At 51.9% G+C, this 22,735-nt stretch overlaps 1 protein-coding gene across 5 annotated transcripts; it reads left to right on the top strand.

The window, feature by feature from the left end:
- The first annotated feature begins 14,461 nt into the window (after positions 1-14,461).
- LOC125553868 (protein PIN-LIKES 6-like) lies at positions 14,462-18,756 on the top strand. Of its 5 annotated transcripts, XM_087519701.1 has the most exons (11): positions 14,462-14,908; positions 15,290-15,369; positions 16,516-16,640; positions 16,721-16,842; positions 16,917-17,096; positions 17,198-17,272; positions 17,385-17,485; positions 17,590-17,642; positions 17,792-17,986; positions 18,111-18,246; positions 18,346-18,756. In XM_087519701.1, exons 1-10 carry the CDS (start codon positions 14,729-14,731, stop codon positions 18,230-18,232), a joined length of 1,233 nt encoding a protein of 410 aa, XP_087375827.1. In that variant the 5' UTR covers positions 14,462-14,728; the 3' UTR covers positions 18,233-18,246; positions 18,346-18,756. The 5 variants fall into 5 exon arrangements, 4 of the variants coding, with proteins under 4 accessions (XP_087375827.1, XP_048573488.1, XP_087375828.1 ...); XM_048717531.2 differs by having other exon boundaries at positions 18,111-18,756; XR_015602100.1 differs by lacking the exon at positions 17,590-17,642 and having other exon boundaries at positions 18,111-18,756.
- The last annotated feature ends 3,979 nt before the right edge of the window (positions 18,757-22,735 follow it).

The following is a 22,735-nucleotide window of genomic DNA, read 5'->3' as shown; positions in this document are numbered from 1 at the left end:
TTCCCAGGGGGCTGGCTGAGCACCGTCTACGGGTCGACCCAAAATTCAAGCCTGTGAAGGAACATCTTCGACGGTCCGCCGTCCAGAAGAAGCAAGCCATTGGCGAGGAGGTGGCTCGGCTCTTAGCAGCAGGGTTCATCCGAGAAATTTACCACTCCGAGTGGCTCGCCAATGTCGTCATGGTCCCCAAGAAGGACAAGTCACTTCGCATGTGCATTGATTTCAAACATATCAATCGGGCCTGCCCGAAAGATCATTTTCCTCTCCCTCGCATCGACCAAATAGTCGAATCGACTGCGGGGTGCGAGAGATTGTCTTTTCTAGATGCTTATTCTGGGTACCATCAGATCCGTTTGTATGGACCCGACAAAATCAAAACAGCTTTCATCACCCCATTCGGATGCTTCTGTTGTGTCACTATGCCGTTCGGCCTCAAGAACGCCGGAGCCACGTTCATGAGAATGATTCAGAAGTGTTTACTCACTCAAATCAGTCGGAATGTGGAGGCATACATGGATGATATTGTGGTCAAGTCACGCAAAGGTTCCGACCTGCGAGCTGACCTTGCCGAAACTTTTGCCAACCTCAGGAGGTATGATATCAAGCTCAATCCATCAAAATGCACATTCGGAGTTCCAGGCGGAAAGTTACTCGGTTTTCTCGTTTCCGAACGAGGGATCGACGCCAATCCTGAGAAAATTGGCACCATACTCCGGATGAAGCGTCCTGTACGCGTGCACGATGTCCAAAAGCTTACAGGCTGCTTGGCCGCTTTGAGTCGATTCATTTCTCGCCTCGGTGAAAAGGCGTTGCCTCTCTACCGACTGATGAAGAAGTCTGACAAGTTCGAGTGGACTCCAGAAGCTGACGCAGCGTTTGCAGAACTCAAAGCTCTGCTCTCCACCCAGCCGGTGCTTGCTGCCCCAATCAGCAAAGAGCCTCTGCTGCTGTACATTGCGGCCACGGGACAAGTTGTCAGTACAGTACTCACGGTCGAGCGGGAAGAAGAAGGAAAGGCCTTCAGAGTTCAGCGCCCAGTCTATTATCTGTCTGAAGTTTTGACCCCTTCAAAACAAAGATACCCTCACTACCAGAAGCTTGTATATGGGATTTACATGACCACGAAGAAGGTTGCACATTACTTCTCTGACCACTCCATTACAGTCGTCAGCGACGCCCCACTGTCAGAGATACTGCATAACAGAGATGCAACTGGTCGAGTGGCCAAGTGGGCGATTGAACTCCTTCCCTTAGATATCAGGTTTGAAGCAAAGAAGGCTATTAAGTCCCAAGCAATCGCAGATTTCGTCGCCGAGTGGATTGAACAGCAGCTTCCGACTCAAGTTCACTCAGAGCACTGGACCATGTTCTCCGACGGATCTAAGATGCTGAATGGTTCCGGTGCTGGGGTAGTTCTAGTCTCCCCCCGAGGAGAAAAGCTCAGATACGTCCTCCAGATTCACTTCGATTCCTCCAACAATGAAGCAGAGTATGAAGCACTTCTGTATGGGTTGCGCATGGCCATTTCACTCGGCGTCCGTCGCCTCATGGTCTACGGCGACTCAGATTTGGTGGTTAATCAGGTGATGAAGGAGTGGGACGTCAGAAGTCTGGCTATGACTGGTTATTGCAACGCAGTGAGAAAGCTAGAAAAGAAATTCGAGGGGTTAGAGCTTCATCACATCCCCCGACTCAAAAATCAAGCAGCCGATGATCTGGCAAAGATAGGCTCCAAGAGAGAAGCCATTCCCAGCAATGTGTTTTTGGAGCACATCCTCTCGCCGTCAGTCCAGGAGGATCCTTTCACAGAAGAAGCCCCACAACCGAAAAGTGCCACAGATCCGACTGAAGTCGAAGTTCCTGCTGTGGTCGACCTGATCATGGAAGTCTTGGCCATCACTCCCGACTGGACGATACCATACATCGCGTATATCCTAAGGAAAGAGCTCCCAGAGGACGAGGAAGAGGCTCGACAGATCGTCCGCCGATCCAAGGCCTTCACAGTCATAAAGGGGCAGTTGTACAGAGAAAGCGCGACTGGAATCGGTCAGAAGTGCATAACTCCGGAAGAAGGTCAGATGATCCTTGATGAGATCCATTCGGGGACCCGCGGTCACCATGCGTCCTCCCGGACCATTGTGGCCAAAGCATACCGAGCGGGATTTTACTGGCCAAGAGCAAATGAGATGGCAAAGGAGATAGTTGACAAGTGTGAGGGGTGTCAGTTCTACTCCAACATGTCCCACAAACCCGCATCAGCCCTGAAGACCATTCCACTCGTCTGGCCCTTCGCTGTCTGGGGACTGGACATGGTCGGTCCTCTGAGAACAGGCAGGAGCGGTTTCACCCATGTGCTTGTGGCAGTCGACAAGTTTACCAAGTGGATTGAAGCTAAACCCATCAAGAACCTCGATGCTGGCACTGCTATTAGTTTCGTCAGAGGACTAACATTCAGATATGGAGTCCCTCACAGCATCATCACTGACAATGGGTCAAACTTCGATTCAGACCAGTTCAGAGCCTTTTGCGCCTTTCAAGGCACTCGTGTCGACTATGCGTCAGTCGCCCATCCCTAGTCGAATGGACAAGCTGAAAGAGCAAATGGTCTGATCCTCAAAGGACTAAAGCCTCGGCTAATGCGTGATCTCAAGCACGCAGCAGGTGCCTGGGTCGACGAGCTTCCGTCAGTTTTGTGGGGATTAAGGACCACCCCTAACCGGTCGACTAGAAGAACCCCATTCTTTCTTGTTTATGGAGCCGAAGCCGTTCTGCCAAGTGATCTCCTTCACAACGCTCCCCGAGTCGAGCTTTACACCGAAGATGAAGCAGAACAGGCTCGGCAAGATGCAGTAGACCTCCTGGAAGAAGAAAGAGAGATGGCCATGAACAGATCGACCATTTATCAGCAAGACTTGCGTCGATTCCATGCCCGACATGTGAAGAGTCGAGCCTTCCAAGAAGGAGATTTGGTCCTCCGAGTGGATCAACAGAAACCACACAAGCTTGCTCCTACTTGGGAAGGCCCCTTCATCATCACCAGAGTCCTCCACAACGGAGCGTATCACCTCTACAATGTTGATCGCCAGATTGACGAGCCGCGAGCTTGGAATGCGGAACTACTCCGCCCCTTTTACACTTAAGTTCCTTCCCATAAAGATGTAATAAGAGAAACTTCTGCAGTTCATTTTTATCAAAGTCAAGAGTGTTCCAATGATTGCTGTCACTTCTGTTTACATACGAGAACCCCCAGTGGGTGACTTAGCCGCGAACCCGTTTCGCCTAAGTTCAAAAAAAAAATCCTACCGAGTGGAGAGCAAACCTCCCACTCGGGGGCTTAGCTGCAGTCCAGCACTCGCCTAAGTTCTCCTACGCAGAGACTTAGCTGCAGGCAGCACTCGCCTAAGTTTGAGAAATCCTACCGAGTGGAGAGCAAACCTCCCACTCGGAGGCTTAGCTGCAGTCCAGCACTCGCCTAAGTTCTCCTACGCAGAGATTTAGCTGCAGTCAGCACTCGCCTAAGTTTGAAAAATCCTACCGAGTGGAGAGCAAACCTCCCACTCGGAGGCTTAGCTGCAGTCCAGCACTCGCCTAAGTTCTCCTACGAAGAGACTTAGCTGCGGTCAGCACTCGCCTAAGTTTGAAAAATCCTACCGAGTGGAGAGCAAACCTCCCACTCGGGGGCTTAGCTGCAGTCCAGCACTCGCCTAAGTTCTCCTACGCAGAGACTTAGCTGCAGTCAGCACTCGCCTAAGTTTGAAATATCCTACCGAGTGGAGAGCAAACCTCCCACTCGGGGGCTTAGTTGCAGTCCAGTGCTCGCCTAAGTTCTCCTACGAAGAGACTTAGCTGCGGTCAGCACTCGCCTAAGTTTGAAAAATCCTACCGAGTGGAGAGCAAACCTCCCACTCGGGGGCTTAGCTGCAGTCCAGCGCTCGCCTAAGTTCTCCTACGAAGAGACTTAGCTGCGGTCGGCACTCGCCTAAGTTTGAAAAATCCTACCGAGTGGAGAGCAAACCTCCCACTCGAGGGCTTAGCTGTAGTCCAGCGCTCGCCTAAGTTTTCCTACGAAGAGACTTAGCTGCGGTCGGCACTCGCCTAAGTTTGAAAAATCCTACCGAGTGGAGAGCAAACCTCCCACTCGGGGGCTTAGCTGCAGTCCAGCGCTCGCCTAAGTTCTCCTACGAAGAGACTTAGCTGCGGTCGGCACTCGCCTAAGTTTGAAAAATCCTACCGAGTGGAGAGCAAACCTCCCACTCGGGGGCTTAGCTGCAGTCCAGCACTCACCTAAGTTCTCTTCCAAAGAGACTTAGCTACCGTCAGCTCTCGCCTAAGTTTGAAAAATCCTACCGAGTGGAGAGCAATCCTCCCACTCGGAGGCTTAGCTGCAGTCCCGCACTCGCCTAAGTATGAAACGCTTCTCATTTCCCAAGGACGACGAGAGGCAGGTCGACCGCCACCTTCTCCTTCGGAGCTGCACCACAGACACAAAGTCATTTCGAGTGAAGATCAAATCCCACTCGACGGGTCATCCACAAAGAGATTCAACGACAAATCAAGTTCAAATAAAGCCTAAAATATCCGAGAGACCTCAGATCGAAGTACTCGAGCCCACAGCTCGGCAGAGTTTAACTGTTACACTTCCACTCGGCATTCCGAGGCAAATTTAAGGCAGAGTTTAACGGATTACAAAATACACTCGGCATCCCGAGGCAAGTTTTTTCATTCCTCAGGAGGAGGAGGACTGGCAGGGGCGACAAACTCATCCAAGTCGATCCCATCTGCGATGCGGGTAGCAGCAGCAATAAATGTCTCCATGAAGTCCTGGAAGTTGTGCTTCCTCGTGTTGGCAACTTGGATGGCGGCCAGCTTCTCCTCCCGCACCTCCTTGCAATGAACGCGGACCAGAGACAGAGCCACGTCGGCACCACACCGAGCTGAAGACTTCTTCCACTCTTGCACTCGGTCAGGGATTCCGTTGAGTCGAGTCATTAGAGACTCGAGATCGTTCTGGAGCGTGGACTCTGGACAAAGTGTCAGGTCGATCCGCGTCATGGCGACCTTCAGTCGAGCCAAGTAATCCACGACGCCGTCAACGCGGGATTCCAGTCGGAGCAGGTTCATGGCAGCTTCGTCTTGCACCGGAGAGTTGATTGGATCCAAACCTGTTTCGATCCGCCCGGTATCCTCTTCAAAGTTCTGGCAAAGTTCTGCATGCACGACCCAAGGATAAGTCAAATTTCATAAAACTGAGTCGACACAAAAAGAACCAGTCGGAACTGATTGTGCACCTTCGAGCTTGATGTACAGCTTCTTGGCAAAGCTCCTCAAGTAGCTCTCCAGGTCGTCTCTCCTGCGAGCGATTCTTTCCATCTTCTCGCTCAGGGTGAGGTGCTCCTTCTTCCAACGCGAACACTCCCTGTTGGCTTCCTTCAGAGCGGTCTTCAACTTGGTGTTCTCCCCTTCTAATTGGTCGACCGAAGCCAGCTTCTGCGCGGCCAGAGCGGTCTTGTCATCAGCCTCCTTACGGGCAGCAGCCAAGTCCTGATCCTTCTTCGCTAGAGCTTCTTTCAGTTTTTCTGCAAAAATGATGATTGAGTCAGAGAAAGCGAAGAGATACTCAAGCCTGAAAACTAACCAGTCGACAAAGGCGTCTTACCTGCGGCGCCGTCTCTGACCTTCTGCAGCTCCGTCCTGGCCAGCTCCAGATCGAGGTTCATTTGAATTTGCTGCTTCTCCAGGTCAGCCAAGCGGGTTCCAAGATCACAAGACTTCTGAAGTCGAAGGGGAGGAGTTGCAATCTCAGTAAAAAAAAGAAGAAGAGCAACAAAGACAATAAATACTAAGACTACGGTCGACTGCCAGCAGTCCACCATAGTCTCGGGGACTACACCCAGTGGGTGCACTTAGCGTGCCCCCACCGGTTCCTATCCCACCCGACCGACCCCTGAAGTCGAGTCAAAGACCACCCGACCGACCCCTGAAGTCGAGTCAAAGACAAGTTGCTTCCGAGCAGCTGAGAGACAATAAGCCTACACCCAGTAAAAAAAGAGAGAAAGACGTTGACTGCCCGCAGTCGACTTCCATTCGACATGGCCCGATCAGACAGAGCGAAGAAACTCAACTACGACTCAATTTAAAGACTACAGCCGACCGCCAGCAGTCGACTGTAGTCTCGGGGACTACACCCAGTGGGTGCACTTAGCGTGCCCCCACTCGTCCAAAAAAAACACCCAGTGGGTGTACAAACTTAAAGATCTTCGGAAAAGAGATTCTTCAAAGAACATACCAAAACAGACCAAGTGTTGAAGTCGACTGACCTGGACATTGCTCTGAAGAGCCGAGCTTGCGTCGTAAGCCGCCTGGCAAGCCTCCCGAGCCACCTTTTACCTGCTCCATCATGACTCCAGCCTGGCGTACAGCCTCCTTCGCAGCAGCCGCTTGGTCCTCAGGGACGGGGTACGCAGCAAAAAGCGAAGACGGATCTGCAGTCGACGCTGAAGGCTGCACACTCGTCAAAGGAACAGCGAAAGTCACGGAAGCCCGAGTGGGTTCGCCATCATCCCGAACTGCAGCCTCAGGCGCGGGAGTGGATTGCGGAGTCTTGCCAGCCAACACCTTCTTCTTCCTCTTCACCCTCAGTGGTGTGTTGTCGTCGTCGTCCGGGAGGTCGATAACATGAGGAGGAGCTGCAAGGAAAACATTCAATCGACCAACGCTTCAGTCGACTCGTAAGCAGGACGGCAGTGATCGTACCAGGGTTGGAGGTGACAGCGTCCTCCATCTCTTGGTCGTCGTTCCTGGCGGAGACCTCAGAAGTTGCACCACTGCAAATCTCGAAAGTTAGTCAGTTGGCCCAGTGAATCGACCAAGGATCCGTCCACAGTCGACAAAGGAAAGCAAGTGTTGTTGTTACCCCGAAATGGTGGGAACAGCTATCTTCATTTTGGGCAAGGCCTTGGGCGGCTTAGATGGCGCCGTTCGTGGGTGCTTGGGAGCCTTCCCGGTCGGCGGAGGAGAAGAAGTCCGAGGGCGTTTCGACGACTGCCCAACAGGAGCGGCCGCCTTGCCACGTTCCTGCGCTGGATCGTGGGCGAGCTTGGACCGTCCCTCCGGGCGGGAGGGTTCAGCCTCCTCCTCCTCCTCACTGGAGAAGATGCCGTCGCCCTCCTCTCCCTCACCGCCGGACTCCCACTCGACCTGGTCGTCCCCGCTCTCGCCTCCGCTCCCCTCACCTTCCTCGGTCAGCCCTTGTGCCCCGTTGGGCGTCGAGTACATCTCAGTGGTAGCCTGGAGGACAACGGACAGGATGAAAGTCAGTCGACTTACACAAAGAAGACTAATACAGAAGGTCAGATATCCGACACAAAGACATACCTGATCCACTTCATATGAGTGGTCGAGTGGAATCACCCTTCTGGCTCCTCGGGGGTTGTCTCTGTTCTCCGTGATGCTTGACAGCCACCCCTCCAGCATCTCATCGGTGACCTCCTCCGGGTGGATCCGAGTGGTGTCGTCAAGGCCAGAATACAGCCACATCGGATGGTCTCGCGCCTGGAGCGGTTGGATGCGCCTCTGGAGAAAGACCTCTAACAGGTCCATCCCAGTCACCCCCTCACGGACAAGTTCAACCACTCGACCCGCCAATACCTTGACTTGGGCACTTTCCTCCGGCGTGACCTTCAGAGAGATAGGCTTCTCGGCTCGGTCGAGTGAAAAAGGAGGAAGACCGGTCGACTGCCTGGGGGTCGCCTGGTCCTGGCAGTAGAACCAGGTCGACTGCCAGCCGCGGACCGACTCCAGGAAGGTGATAGAGGGGAAACAGCTCTTCCCCCTCGTCTGGATCGCTAGACCCCTGCACAACTGGATGACTTGCGTCTTCTCGTCACTCGACTTGGCCTTCTTCACCGACTGGGAGCGGCAAGTAAAGATATGCTTGAAAAGCCCCCAATGCGGACGGCAACCCAGGAAGGCCTCGCACATGGAAATGAACGCGGCAAGGTAGACTATGGAATTGGGGGTAAAGTGATGGAGCTGCGCTCCGAAGAAATTCAAGAAGCTCCGGAAGAATGGATGGGGAGGCAGAGAAAACCCTCGGTCGATGTGGGTGGCGAGGAGCACGCACTCACCGTCGCGGGGTTGCGGCTCAATCTCCCTCCCCGGGAGACGCGCGGCCTTGTGGGGAATGGCTCCTCCCTCGACCATGTCGTCGAGATCTTCCTGCCGGAGCACCGATGGCATCCAATCGCCCTGAATCCAACCCTTGGGCAGGGTGGTCCGGGAGGAAGATCCACCTCGCGAAGACTTCTTTCCTTTCCCCCCCGCCGCCGCCTTCTTCGCGCGCTCCAAAGCAGTGGTCTTGCCCTTCACCATCGTCGCCGGTGAGGTCTCGCATGGGCTAACGGCGCTAGGGTACGGCCGAGGGTCGCAGGAGAGCTGGCGAAGGGAGAGAGGAAGAAAGAAAGAAGGAAGCAGAAGAGAAGCGCGCGGCTTGGAAACCCCGAGCCGGCAACTTATAAGGGGCTGCTCCCGAGTGACTGACCGGTAGGCCCAGGCAGCCCAGTCAAATCCCGCAACAGACGCGCGCGCAGTATGTGGCGAAAAAGGTGACGCGAGGATCGAGGAGTTTCCGCTTTTTCACTTCCGATTACTGCGGCTACTCCCGTCCCGCGCGCTTCCCAAAATCCAAATCCCGTGAGATCCGCGGGCCGCAGAACCGCTTGCCAAAAACAGAGTATCCCGCTCGTACCAACACTCGGCATGTCGCAAGCAAGGATATTCACTCGACGAAGGGCCTGGAATGGATCAAGGCGACTGAAAGAGGTTGGTGACGTCGTCCGCGACAACTGACCCTAAGCGAGGCACTCTTACAACCCCGAAGAACCGGTCGGAAAGGATCCCCAACTCTTCCCCCACTCTAACCTCGATCCATTCGGGGGCTAATGATGAAGCTATGTACCTGGGGTAGGAGCACGGACCCGTCCCAAAGAGTCCTACCCAAGGACATCCCTAGAAGAAATCACCCATCAATCGACTTGAAGGTACTCCACTCGACAGGTTCAAGACACTCGACCAAGAAGCTACCACTCGACCATGAAGCTATTCACTCGACTGCCAGGAGATCTATAGTCACTCCGTAGGCAAACGCTCAGCTGTTAAGTAGTCTTCATGGTCATTACAACACTTTATTAACGCCCCATCTTAAATGTACTTTAAAACCCTGCATTACTGAGGGCAGGAGGGGGTCGGCGAACTCTATATAAGCCACCCCCTCCTCAGTAGGAAGGGTTCGCACCCCTGTAATCTATACACGCATAATCCAGTCGACCGCCTCCGGGCTCCGAGACGTAGGGCTATTACTTCCTCCGAGAAGGGCCTGAACTCGTAAACCTCGCGTGTAACAACTTCCCAATAGCTAGGATCTAGCCTCTCCATACTCACCCCCCTACATCACTGTCAGAGTTAGAACCACGACACGTAGTTCGTCCGAGCAGTGCATGATAGCCGCTGCAGAATGGGACGATATCGAAGATTAACTCCTCGCTTCGGAAGTTGTCCGGACATCCGAAGACAACCTCTAATGTGATTGAGCTCGTACAGCGGGCCTCTACGCCTGGTATGACTCCTTTATAGGTAGTCTTTGTAGGCTTGATCCTTGATGGGTTAATGCCCATTTTTCGGGATGTATCCAGATAGAGCAGATTAAGGCTGCTACCTCCGTCCATAAGGACGCGAGTCAGGTGGAACCCATCAATTATTGGGTATAAGACCAGTGTGGCTGAGCCACCGTGACAGATACTGGTCGGATGATCCTGGCGATCAAAAGTGATCGAGCATGACGACCATGGATTAAATTTTGGGGCGACTGGCTCTATCGCGTAGACGTCCCTGAGCGCACGCTTGCGCTCCCTCTTGGGGATGTGGGTAGCTTATATCATGTTCACCATTTTGACCTGAGGGGGAAACTTCTTCTGTCCCCCTATGTTCGGTTGTCGTGGCTCTTCGTCATTGTCCTTGCTTTGCGATCCCTTTTCCCTGTTCTCAGCGTTTAATTTGTCGGCTTGTTTAAAAACCCAGCAATCTCTATTTGTATGATTGGGTAGTTTGTCCGGGGTGCCATGAATCTGGCACGGACAATCGAGTATTCGTTCCAAGCTGGATGGGCCCGAATTGTTCTTTTGAAACGACTTCTTCCGCTGACCGGACTTAGAGCCACTGAATCCGGCATTGACCATCGTATCCTCGATGTTGTCACTATTGTTTCGACGCTTGTATCTGTTGCGTCGAGACTGATCTTTGTTACTTTTAACTTCAGGGGTGCCGGCGTCACTTGCATTGTTTTTGCTACGGGCCAACCAACTACCCTCGCTCGCACAGAAGCGGGTCATGAGTGCCGTGAGGGCCGCCATAGATTTTGGCTTTTCTTGGCCGAGGTGGCGAGCGAGCCATTCGTCGCGGATGCTGTGCTTGAAGGCTGCTAGGTCCTCGGCATCCGGACAATCGACGATTTGATTCTTTTTAGTTAAGAACCTAGTCCAGAATTTCCTGGCGGACTCGTCGGGCTGTTGCACTATATGGCTTAAATCATCAGCATCCGGAGGTCAAACATATGTACCTTGGAAGTTATCGAGGAAAGCCTCTTCCAAGTCCTCCCAGCTGCCAATAGAATTTTCGGGCAGACTGTTTAGCCAATGCCGAGCTGGCCCAATGGGTTTTAAAGAGAGGTATTTGATGGCGTGGAGGTCATCGCCGCGGGCCATATGAATGTGGAGAATGAAGTCTTCGATCCACACCGCGGGGTCCGTGGTTCCGTCGTATGATTCGATATTCACGAGTTTGAACCCTTCTGGGAATTCATGATCCAGGACCTCATCAGTGAAGCAATGAGGGTGTGCGGCTCCTCTATACCGGGCCGTATCACGACGTAGCTCTGATGGAGTCCGTCTGCGGTTTTCAGCCCGCGTATGACTAGGTTTGTCACGTCCGAATAGGTGGCCGTCGTCGCGTGTCAAGGCGCGTCCTCGTGATCCATAGATTGATCTGGTGTGTCCTGCTTTATTGTTCAGGTTTTGCCGGAGGTCATATGTATGGCCGTGGGATAATTTACCTCTACCTATGCGATGAGGCGGGGCGGGCTGGTGTTCGGCGTGAGTTGACGTTTTGTCTCCACCATGTGGTGGTCGGTCAGGCGCATTGTACGATGATGATATGTATTCTGGCGCCTCCTCGTCAAACTGAGGCAACAATTTGCGCTTTGGGTAGCTTTTGGTTGGGCGCTTGAGGCCGTGTTCTTCGGCTGCTAGGACATCGGTCCATTTATCATTGAGCAGATCTTGGTCAGCTTGAAGTTGCTGCTGCTTCTTTTTCAGGCTCCTTGCAGTGGCTATTAGCTGCCGCTTGAAACGCTCCTGCTCAAGAGGTTCCTCAGGCATGATGAAATCCTCGGTGCCGAGGCTCACCTCGTCCTCGGAGAGCGGAAGGTAATTATCGTCCTCTGAATCCTTGTGTGTGGCCTGTTTACCAGGGCTAGCCTGCTCATCTTCCCATTCATCTTGTTCATTAGCTGTATCAACGGGGTCTTCGTTGTCTTCGGCACCTTCTGGAGTGTTATCTTCTCCTGTGCCGGTGTTGCTGTCTTTACTACGGCGTGACTTAGAGCGGCGCCGCTGACACCGGCACTTGGACTGTATTTCAGAAGGTTTATCCTCAGCTGGATCTTCCTTGTCATTGTTGCTGTTCTCCTTTGGTGCATCCACCATGTATACATCATACGAGGAAGTGGCCGTCCAGCGTTCGGTGAACAGCGAGTTCTGGGCCTCTTCTTCTCCGGCATCGTCGTCCACTATCGATGTCCTCGGAGTCGTAATCAAGGGTGTCGGTCAAATTCTCGACCGTGGCTATGAAGTGGGTGGCGGGTGGGAAGCAAAATTCTCCACCGCCGGCCCCTAGCTCGAGCCAGATATAGTTCGTCTGTGAGTCCTTTGCCAAGGACAGATTTTTTAATGAGTTTAGCACATCGCTCAAAGGCGAGTGCTGGAAGATGTCTGCGGCGCTGAATTCGAAGATCGATAAACGATCAAGTTCGGCGTCCGCAGGTTCACGTGGTTCGAAACTTACGGCCGAAGATGAGTCCGGAGTTCCGATGACAAAGACGTCGTGAGAGGTTAAGTCTATGTGCGGCTCCAACGCCATGGAATATGTGGCCTCCGTGGTGGGGTTGACCCTCCCGTCCTTGGATGGTGCAGCTTGCTCCTGATCTAAGGCCAGAGCGGTTGCAGGAGCAATCTCCTAGATGCGGCCTGATGACATATTTAGGTCATGATCATCGGGGTGACCAGGAGCGGCTACCGCGGTCTCGAATCCGGCGAAGATCAAGTTCCCACGGATGTCCGCAACGTAGTTCAAGCTCCTGAATCTGACCTGATGGCCAGGGGCGTAGCTTTCGATCTGCTCCAGATGGCCGAACGAGTTGGCTCGCAGTGCGAAGCCGCCGAACACGAAGATCTGTCCGGGGAGAAATGTTTCTCCTTGGATAGCGTCATTATGGACGATTGAAGGGGGCATCAAACTTTTTGGCGACAGCATAGTGGAACTCTCAATGAAAGCACCAATGTCGGTGTCAAAACCGGCGGATCTTGGATAGGGGGTCCCGAACTGTGCGTCTAAGGTCGATGGTAATAGGAGACAGGGGACACGATGTTTACCCAGGTTCGGGCCCTCTCTATGGAGGTAATACCCTACTTCCTGCTTGATTGATCTTGATGAATATGAGTGTTACAAGAGTTGATCTACCACGAGATCATAATGGCTAAACCCTATAAGTCTAGCCTGTATGACTACGGTATTGAGTATCTTCTATCCGGACTAAGTCCTCCGGATTATATAGACACCGGGAGGATGTAGGGTTACACAAGGTCGGTTACAAAGAAGGGAATATACATATTACGTCGCCAAGCTTGCCTTCCATGCCAAGGAGAGTCCTATCCGGACATGGGTACAGTCTTCGGTCTTCGTATCTTCATAGCCCATCAGTTCGGCCCATGACTAATAGGCCGGACGCCCGAGGACCCCTTAGTCCAGGACTCCCTGACCCCCCCCCCTTAGGCATGTGGCCGAATTGGAGAAGGAGGAGAAGGGGTTCGCCCCCCCCCCCTCCGTCTCTCCTTCCTCCTTCCCTTTTCTCTCCGGCTAAAAGGAAAGGGGAGAGGCCGAATTGGAGGAGGCCCCCAAGTAGGATTCCTCCTACTTGGGGCGCCCCATGGCTGCTCCCCTCCCCCTCCCACCTATATGTACGTGGGGAGGGGGCGCCTAGAACACACATCAACAATTGTTAGCCGTATGTTGCGCCCCTCCACAGTTTACGCCTCCGGTCATATCTTCGTAGTGCTTAGGCGAAGCCTTGCGCGGATCACTTCACCATCACTGTCACCATGCTGTCATGCTGACGGAACTCATCTTCTTCCTCGACACCTTTGCTGGATCAAGAGGACGAGGGACGTCATCGAGCTGAACGTGTGCAGAACTCGGAGGTGTCGTACATTCGGTGCTTGATCGGTCGGATCTAGAAGAAGTTTGACTACATCAATCGTGTTGTCAAACGCTTCCGCTTTTGGTCTACGAGGGTACGTGGACACACTCTCCCCTCTCATTGCTATGCATCTCCTAGATAGATCTTGCGTGAGCGTATATTATTTTTTTTGAAATTGCATGCTACGTTTCCCAACGAAACCATGCGGCTTATATACACGCCAGGTATGGTACCTAGGCTTACAAGGTCGGTATCTAGGCACAAGGCGACAGGAGAAATTTTGGAGTGTACGGCAAGTCTTCGGTGAAGATAGTCTTGATCACGCCCTCGACGTACATTCTCCGGAGTCTATCTTGAGTATGAACGAAGGCCCATCGGCCCAATCTGAGGAGCATGGTCTGACTAGGTTAGTACCCCTAGTCTGGGACACCGTCAGGCAGTCTGTGTCATGGCCAGACTGCCACCAAAGGAGGAGAAGGCGGACGGTGACGGCGAGGACAGCTCCGACGACGAGCAGATCCGGCTTGATCCGTACTGCTTCTTCGACCGGTACTTCCGCGAGAAGGACGGCAAGGGCGCCGGGAAGGACAAGGGTAGCCATAGATGAACTTCATCATAGCCAGACATGCCAAATTTTGGTAGTTCGATGGCATGTTTAGTAGTAGTGATGAAGTAGCCGGACAATGTGTGTATTGACGTAGTTGCATGAGTTTGTATAGATTTGAGATATGATAATTAAGGTGTCCGGATGTGGATTACATTATTTGATGGGTGACCGGTCAGTGCTCGCGAACATGTTTAAAAGCTGAATTTGTCAAATCCAACTGTAAATGCTCTTACGGTTAGGAATTTATTCCGACTGTAGATGATCCTACGGTTAGGATTAAGCCCCCAAAGTTAGTGCAAGGCCGCGAGACAGCCGCAATGAAGGACCCGTCACATGCTCGCGCTCTGCTCCGCTCCGCTCCCCGCCATGCATCTCCGCAGCGCCCGGGCGCATCGGCCTAGGCCCCCCACGTCGACCACCAACAGCCGCCCACTCCCGAATTCACCGATTGAGATCCAGAGAAGCACCGCCGCCGAGGAAACGGGAGGTAAATTAAACTCGGCGTTTGACCAACTACGCGCGTGCATGCATGCGTTCTTGCATTGCTCTTGCCTACCTCGCTGCCGATTCGCCGTCGACGTGGTGGCACATACGTGATGGAGATGTCGCTGATGGAGGCGATGGTGAGCGGCGGCACCGGGGAGTCGATCCTGACGTCGATGAAGTTTGCCGTGCTGCCGATCGCCAAGGTGTTCACATTGTGCTTCATGGGCTTCCTCATGGCCACCAGGTACATCGGCATCCTCGACGCCAACGGCCGCAAGCTTCTCAACGGGGTGAGCAAATTCCATCCACACGCGTCTGGTCTTTCAGAAGACGTTCACCTCAAATTATTCTAAATAGACTAGACCTCTATCGAAGGCTCCGAAAATCTATACGTGGCACAAAATTATGTATGGGCAGACTACATACGGTTATCTGTTTTTCAAGGAGGATAAATAGGCCCTACGTACTTAGCCAATCACAATAATATACTATTACACATATATGACACCTTATATTGATTCATGTGAATAATATCTGTAGGTACGAACTCATTGCGTCAGTGGACTGAAATTCTCATAGTACAGTTGTGTCGCTACCTACTGCTCATGACATTCTCATTATCTCATATATGTATTTTTGATGTTTTAACTGTATCCGGTTGTTGTTTCCAGCTAGTGTTTTCCCTACTACTTCCATGCCTTATATTCACTCAGCTTGGACGAGCAATTACAGTGCAGAAAGTGTTAGACTGGTAAGTATCAGTAGGCTCAAGCTCTAATTAACACACACAAAATATGAGCTGGGTCGAATTGGAGCACTCAGAAATGTGGATACTTAGAGCATTTACAACCGCATTTCATCTTCGGAACTCACGGGACTCAAGGCGCTGCCGTCTCCCATGCCCTACTCTTCATCTTCGGAGCCCGGAACCCGTTGAATGCCGATGGACGTCAGATCGATGATGAATCCGTCCTGTGACGAGCCGGCGACATCCATCACGACGCGGTTGCGGCACCGGACTAGTGCACCGTACGGGGCACCGCGGAATGCGACTTCGCTTCGCCAACGTCCACCGCCGCGAGGGTTGTCGTCGCCTCCCGCGCCCGCTGCCTCGCACGGTGGGCATGCCACGCCATGTTCGCGTCGGACGACGCCTACGGTGCATCCCTCGGCGCGCCAATGGAGGGGTTGTGTGTCTGCCACCGCGTTTGGACGCCAGACGGACCGCACCGCCTCCGGCGAGACAGCGACGGCTACCCTAGCGCTGGATCCATGCGCCATTTGGGCGGACGCAATGGATTCCCGACTGAAGGAGTCTGACCGCTGCCGTGCACGGGCCTCCTTCCGGGTGTGGCGGAGCACAAGCCGGACGGCCATCTCCTCTTTGGGGCCGCGTGGGATGAGCTCGGGGTCGACGGATCTGGAGGTGAACGACTCAGATTCACTGCATGCCATGCCGGAGACGGACAGACGGCGCCGGGGATGAGCTTGGGTGGCGGAGGGGAGTGGAGATGAGTGAAGTGAAGTGGCTAGGGTTTGGTCCGGCGAGCGGATAAGAAGAAATATATGTAGGGTCGGGTGGGACAGCATGGGCCGGGTCCTACGTGACGGACGTGCCTGGGTGCGCCCAGGCGCTTTCATATCCGTCTTCTATTTGGATTGGATATGAGGGGTATCGCTCAGCCCGAACATTTGAGGTCCGCTTATGAGGGCCGTCTGAGTCAAAAAAATCCTGACCGGTCAGCGATCGAGCTGCCCGACCGGCGTTTGAGGAAGGTTTGGGGTGCACGCTATAGATGCTCTTAACTTATCGATTTTCCCCCCTCAAAACACTGAACAAAAATGGACCTCGATCAAATGCTGCACAAGAATATATACTAATTCCAACACTGCGCAGGTGGTACATTCCTTTAAATATTGTTGTGGGGACAGTGTCTGGTTCTCTAGTAGGCCTTCTTGTGGCGTTGATTGTGCAGCCGCCACATCCATATTTCAAGTTCACCGTTGTCCACATCGCTATAGGCAAGCCATATTCTGCCAGCAATTCAGCATGGATCCATGGTTCCGTACGTGGGTCCTGAGCTTGTGATGCATGCATGCAGGTAACAATGGAAACATGCCTCTCGTCCTGATCGCCGCTCTCTGTCGAGACCCATCGAACCCGTTTGGGGATCCTGAGAAATGCAAGCAGGACGGCAACGCCTACGTCTCTTTTGGGCAATGGGTACAACATATATATACTTCCGTTTCATCTCTTGTGGGTTGTGAGTAGTGGTCTCATGTGTCCTTGCTCGCCAGGTCGGGGCGATTATCTTGTACAGCTACGTGTTTCAGATGCTTGCGCCGCCGCCTGGTGAAACCTTCGATGGAAGCAGAGTGGAGAATCCCCCTCCCCCAACCCTGGCTGCTGCACCTGCACCTGAACAAGTTCCCCTGCTAACCTCGCGTGCATCTGAACAAGCTCCCAAGTGCTCAAAAGTAAGATGTTTTTCTTTCTTCCGTAGTTCTGTCGTTACAACTTCTTCCGAAATGTCGATGAATGGTTTTCTGAAAGGGTACCTGCCCTGTAAACTGGACAGGCACTGGAAATTCTGCACATCTTTGTTGAGAAATTTAAGCTGAAGCGAGTGTTTCAACCACCGGTGATTGCATCGGTGAGTAACTAATAAAACAATGCTCGTTTGATTCTGCTCACACGGAGACTCTGCGCTGGCTGCCGTTTCCATCCACTGTTGTGATTCAACGTTTGTCAACATGTTTCGTCAGGCACTGGGGATTTCCATTGGAGCAACGCCATCCCTGAAGCACTTGGTCCTGACTAACCACGCCCCGTTATTCTTCTTTACCGATGCCTGCATCATTCTTGGGTACAATTTCATATTGCAGTTGCAGTATACACAAATCTCGTAGTAGTGTGCATTAGAGGATACTACTGCATAGTAACACAATACGGTCTGCTGCCTTCCTGCAGGGGGGCAATGATCCCATGCATCTTGCTCGCCCTCGGAGGCAATCTCGTCGATGGTTAGCTCCGCTGTGCTCTCCTACATGCATGCATGCATGTAACCTCAATTAATTATCAGCGAGCGTGAATGATTACTACGAGTACAAGAAGATATGCCTGAGAAAAGCGTGTATGCTACTATATGTGTTGTTGATTGGAATCGATGCAGGTCCGGGTGCGGGCAGCAAGAAGCTGGGACTGAGGACGACGGCGGCGATCATCATCGGGCGGCTGGTGCTGGTCCCACCGGCGGGGATGTGCATGGTGGCCCTGGCGGACAGGCTGGGGTTCATCCCGAGGGGTGACACCATGTTCAAGTTCGTCCTCCTCCTGCAGCACTCCATGCCTACCTCGGTGCTCTCCGGTACAACAATTCATGTCCCCGAGCAAACTCAACCAAATTAAACCGCCACGCGTGGATGGATGCATACATGCACCAGGTTAAGTCATGCATGAGTAACGAAGCTCTGTCCGATGGATTCGAGCAGGGGCCGTCGCCAATCTGCGCGGGTGCGGGGAGGAGTCGGCGGCGGTGCTCTTCTGGATGTACGTTTGCGCCGTCTTCTCCGTCGCCGGGTGGATGGTGCTCTACATCAGGATGCTCTTCTGAGGCCTCCACCCCTTGTGTGGTTCCGTTCCCGCTTCTTCCACCAAGGAAATGTTACTCTATACTCCCATCCACTCCGACCGATATACATCATACACTGCTGTTGCTTACTGCAGTTCACACGCGCCGACGATGGTGATGCTAGTAGTAGCTGACACTGACAGTGACCTCCCGGCAGCGGACAAAGTTTGCTGTCGACGCTCTCGATCCGTGCGTCCAGGACGTGTGTCTCGCAAGACTCGCCGCCCCGGCCGGGAAGGGCTTGGCTCCTTTTTGATTTGTGTGGCGGGGACGGGAGACTGCAGGATACTGCCGGCGCTGGAAATGCCCCGCAGCTTCACATAAACGACAGAAAAGGAATATGCACCAAGCATTCGGTCTACACTAGAGTTATGGATCAGTAAAAGCTAGCACTCTTTATGAATTGAGCACAGCGTGTACGGGTTCCTTTGATTCGAAATTCGAAGGATTTTCATAGGAATTTTGAATCCTTAGAGCATCTCTTCCGGTTACTATAATTTAGAGGACTACAAGGTCGAAGTATCGTTTAGCAAAGTATATTCACTACTTTAAAAAAAAGGTTGTCTCTAATCGATTCTTTAAACTTAACTCACTAATTTTCTTTTTGACCAAATCCGTTTAATTTGGTCCACCAAGTTAAATTTTAATACTCGATTATTTTATTAAATGACAACTTTTTAGAGAAAAGACATGAGACCGACTTTATAAATAAAGCCACGAGGCAGGGAGCAAAACATGACAGTCAGGACAACCAACCAACATCCAGGACAACCATGAGAATTAAGACCGGACAACAGGCCCACAGAGTTAACAGGCATACATGCCAGCATAAAAACATAACATAGGCACGCAGGCCAACAACCTACTCCTAAAAACAAAGGACGGCAATACTAGGCACGATCGCCATCCACTGGAGACGACAAAGAGTTGGGGGACGCTCGAACTTTAGCAATCAACATCTCCAAGGAGTCATGATCATCATGTTCGGTCAATAATTTCCACTGCTGCAAAATGATAGACCTTTTAAATAGGACATATGTAGGTTTGTTAGGAAAAACACCCTTTGTAGTCCAAAGGGACCAGCACAAAGAGCCAACGCCGACCCAAAACAACCATTTGGACCATCCCTCGAGCCCAGATGAAAGAAGTCGAAGCTCATCAAAGCAGTTGGGGGGGGGGGGCAAGAGACATTAAGCCAGGTACGAACGCAACACCAAATCGTGTTGGCCAACCCGCACCCAAAGAAAATGTGGTTGGCATCTTCCAACTGAGAGCACAAGGCGCAACGATTAGAACCAGGGTCATTTCGCTTGCGGATTTGGTCCGTCGAAGGCAAAAGGCCCCTAAAGGCCCGCTAAAGAAAGATCTTGATCTTGGGGGCAGCTTAGCTGCCCAAACCTGCTTAAATTTAGAGGTGGGAGTATCAGTATAGGCGAGAGTATTAAACAACATCTTGACATATTTCATCAGTTCTTTGCTAAGAGAACCGATACAAAGAAAAGTACAAGAAAAATAACATACTTCAATAGAAACACCACTTTCCTATCTGCTCCTATTAGTCCGATCAAAGCTTTCGCTTTCTCTTCATTGCCTACATTGTTCCTTTTCTCTATCGGCTTCTTGAGCTTGCACACTTCTGTCTTCTCCGCCTCCTCGAAGTTGGACATCGCGTCCTCTCTAGTCTCAACCTCGACATTGCGTCCTCTCTAGTCCCATCTCTAGCAACTAGCGCACGAACATTTAGCAAATTTCTCGTTGACAATAGTTCAATGTACTCTTCTCCCCAATGTCAAAACGTGCATCCTTCCTACATACAATTTTGAGCAAATTTTAAATTGCGACGAATCCAAAGAACAACTGTACAAAATGGCACCCACTCCCTCCTTCTCGCACTTGTAGAACAACCTTATGGGATGTTTCGGCGAAATGAGGCACACCACCAGCCGCGTGCAGTGGTCACACTTGATGACCGGCAGCGGCGAGCCGATGACCTATTGGGCGAGTGTTGAGCCCGGCCGACGGGAGGATGTGGTTCTGCCACTGGGTGGTCGGCGATGAGATGTGAGCAACGAGAGGAGGGCTAGTAATGAAGGAAATATGCCCTAGAGGCAATAATAAAGTTGTTATTTTATATTTCCTTATTCATGATAAAGGTTTATTATTCATGCTAGAATTGTATTGATCGGAAACTTAAATACATGTGTGAATACATAAACAAATATCGTGTCCCTAGTAAGCCTCTACTAGACTAGCTCGTTGATCAAAGATGGTTAAGGTTTCCTAACCATAGACATGTGTTGTCATTTGATAACGGGATCACATCATTAGAAGAATGATATGATGGACAAGACCCATCCGCTAGCTTAGCATAATGATCATTCAGTTTTATTGTTGTTGCTTTCTTCATTCAAATACATATTCCTTCGACTATGAGATTATGCAACTCCCGGATACCAGAGGAATACCTTGTGTGCTATCAAACGTCACAACGTAACTGGGTGATTATAAATATGCTCTATAGGTATCTCCGAAGGTGTTTGTTGAGTTGGCATAGATCGAGATTAGGATTTGTCACTCCGAGTTTTGGAGAGGTATCTCTGGGCCCTCTCGATAATACACATCATAAGCTTGCAAGCAAACGACTAAGGAGTTGGTCGCGAGGTAATGTATTACGGAACGAGTAAAGAGACTTGCCGATAACAAGATTGAACTAGGTATGAAGATACCGACGATCGAATCTCGGGAAAGTAACATACCAATGGACAAAGGGAATAACGTATGTTGTCATAACGGTTTGACCGATAAAGATCTTCGTAGAACATGTAGGAGACAATATGGGCATCTAGGTTCCGCTATTGGTTATTAACCGGAGAGGTGTCTTGGTCATGTCTACATAGTTCTCGAACCTGTAGGGTTCGCACGCTTAACGTTCGATGACGATATTGTATTATATGAGTTATGTGATTTGGTGACCGAATGTTGTTTGGAGTCCCGGATGAGATCACTTACATGACGAGGAGTCTCTAAATGGTCGAGAGTTAAAGATTGATATATAGGACGATAGTATTCGGACACTGGAAGTGTTCCGGAGGGTACCGAGTACATATCGGGTCATCGGAAGGGGTTCCGGGCACCGCCGGCAAAAGATATGGGCCTAACGGGCCAAGAGGGGAAATGCACCAGCCACCAGGGGCTGGTGCACCCCCATATGGGCCGAACCAAAGGAGAAGGAAATAGGGGAAGGGAGAAGGAAAGGGGGATTCGGCCTCCCCCTTTGAGGGAGTCCTGGATTAGGGGGTCCCCGGGCGTCCGGGCTATGTGACGCGGGTCGGACTAGTGGGCCATGAAGATACAAGATAGAAGGCTTCCCCCGGTGTCCGGATGGGACTCTCCTTGGCGTGGAAGGCAAGCTTGGTGTTCGGATATGAAGATTCCTTTCTCTGTAAACCGACTCTATACAACCCTAGCCCCCTCCGGTGTCCATATAAACCGGAGGGTTTAGTCTGTAGGGGCAATCATAATCATAAACCGGAGGACAGTAACTACCTACCGCTCTTCGAAGAGGATACGAGACTCGGCAACGAAGATTTTATTGTGCCGGAGGAACCCCTCGAACAAGAGCACTTTAAGCGCCGGCTAATCGCCACTGCAAGAAGCCTGAAAAAGAAGCAGCAGCAGCTTCAGGCTGATCAGGATTTGCTCAATGATAGATGGACTAACATCCTGGAAGCCGAGGAATACGGCCTCGAACGCCCAACAAAGAGCTACCCGAAGCGCAAGCTGCTACCCCAATTTGACAATGAGTCCCTGGAGCCCATACCGCCAACGCGTGGCGCTACTGACAGACCTGACTGACCACCATGTGGCCGGGATAGAGCGGCAACGCAAGCCAAACACCAACCCGCACCACCTCACCGTAATGGCAAGGGAACAGCGGCTCCGGGATACACCTACGACCTACGACAGGACCTGGACAATAGGGCCGGTTAGACCAGATCAATCTACGGATCACAGGGCTGTGCTCCAGCACGGGAAGACGGCCATCAGACCTGGTGCGACAAGCACAACCTCACCCGGGCCAAAAACCGCATTCAGACTTCATCCGAACTATGTCGCGACGCGGCCCAATACAGAGGCGCCGCAGACCCCCTATGCTTCACCGATGAGGTAATGGAGTACCAGTTCCCAGAAGGGTTTAAACCCGTGAACATCGAATCATATGACGGTACAACAGATCCCGCAGTATGGATTGAAGATTTTCTTCTTCACATTCACATGGCTCGCGGTGACGATCTACATGCCATCAAATACCTCCCCCTAAAGCTCAAGGGACCAGCTCGGCACTGGTTAAAATAGCCTTCTAGAGAACTCTATTGGAAACTAGGAAGACTTGGAAGACGCCTTTAGAGACAACTTCCAAGGCACTTATATCTGACCTCCGTACGCCGATAACCTCAGCCACATAGTCCAACAGCCCGGAGAGTC

Source organism: Triticum urartu, chromosome 4A (genome assembly GCF_056163025.1).
Source record: "Triticum urartu cultivar PI428250 chromosome 4A, HENAU_Tu73, whole genome shotgun sequence".
NCBI classification, from domain to species: domain Eukaryota; kingdom Viridiplantae; phylum Streptophyta; class Magnoliopsida; order Poales; family Poaceae; genus Triticum; species Triticum urartu.
This window is presented reverse-complemented; position numbering and strand designations above follow the sequence as displayed.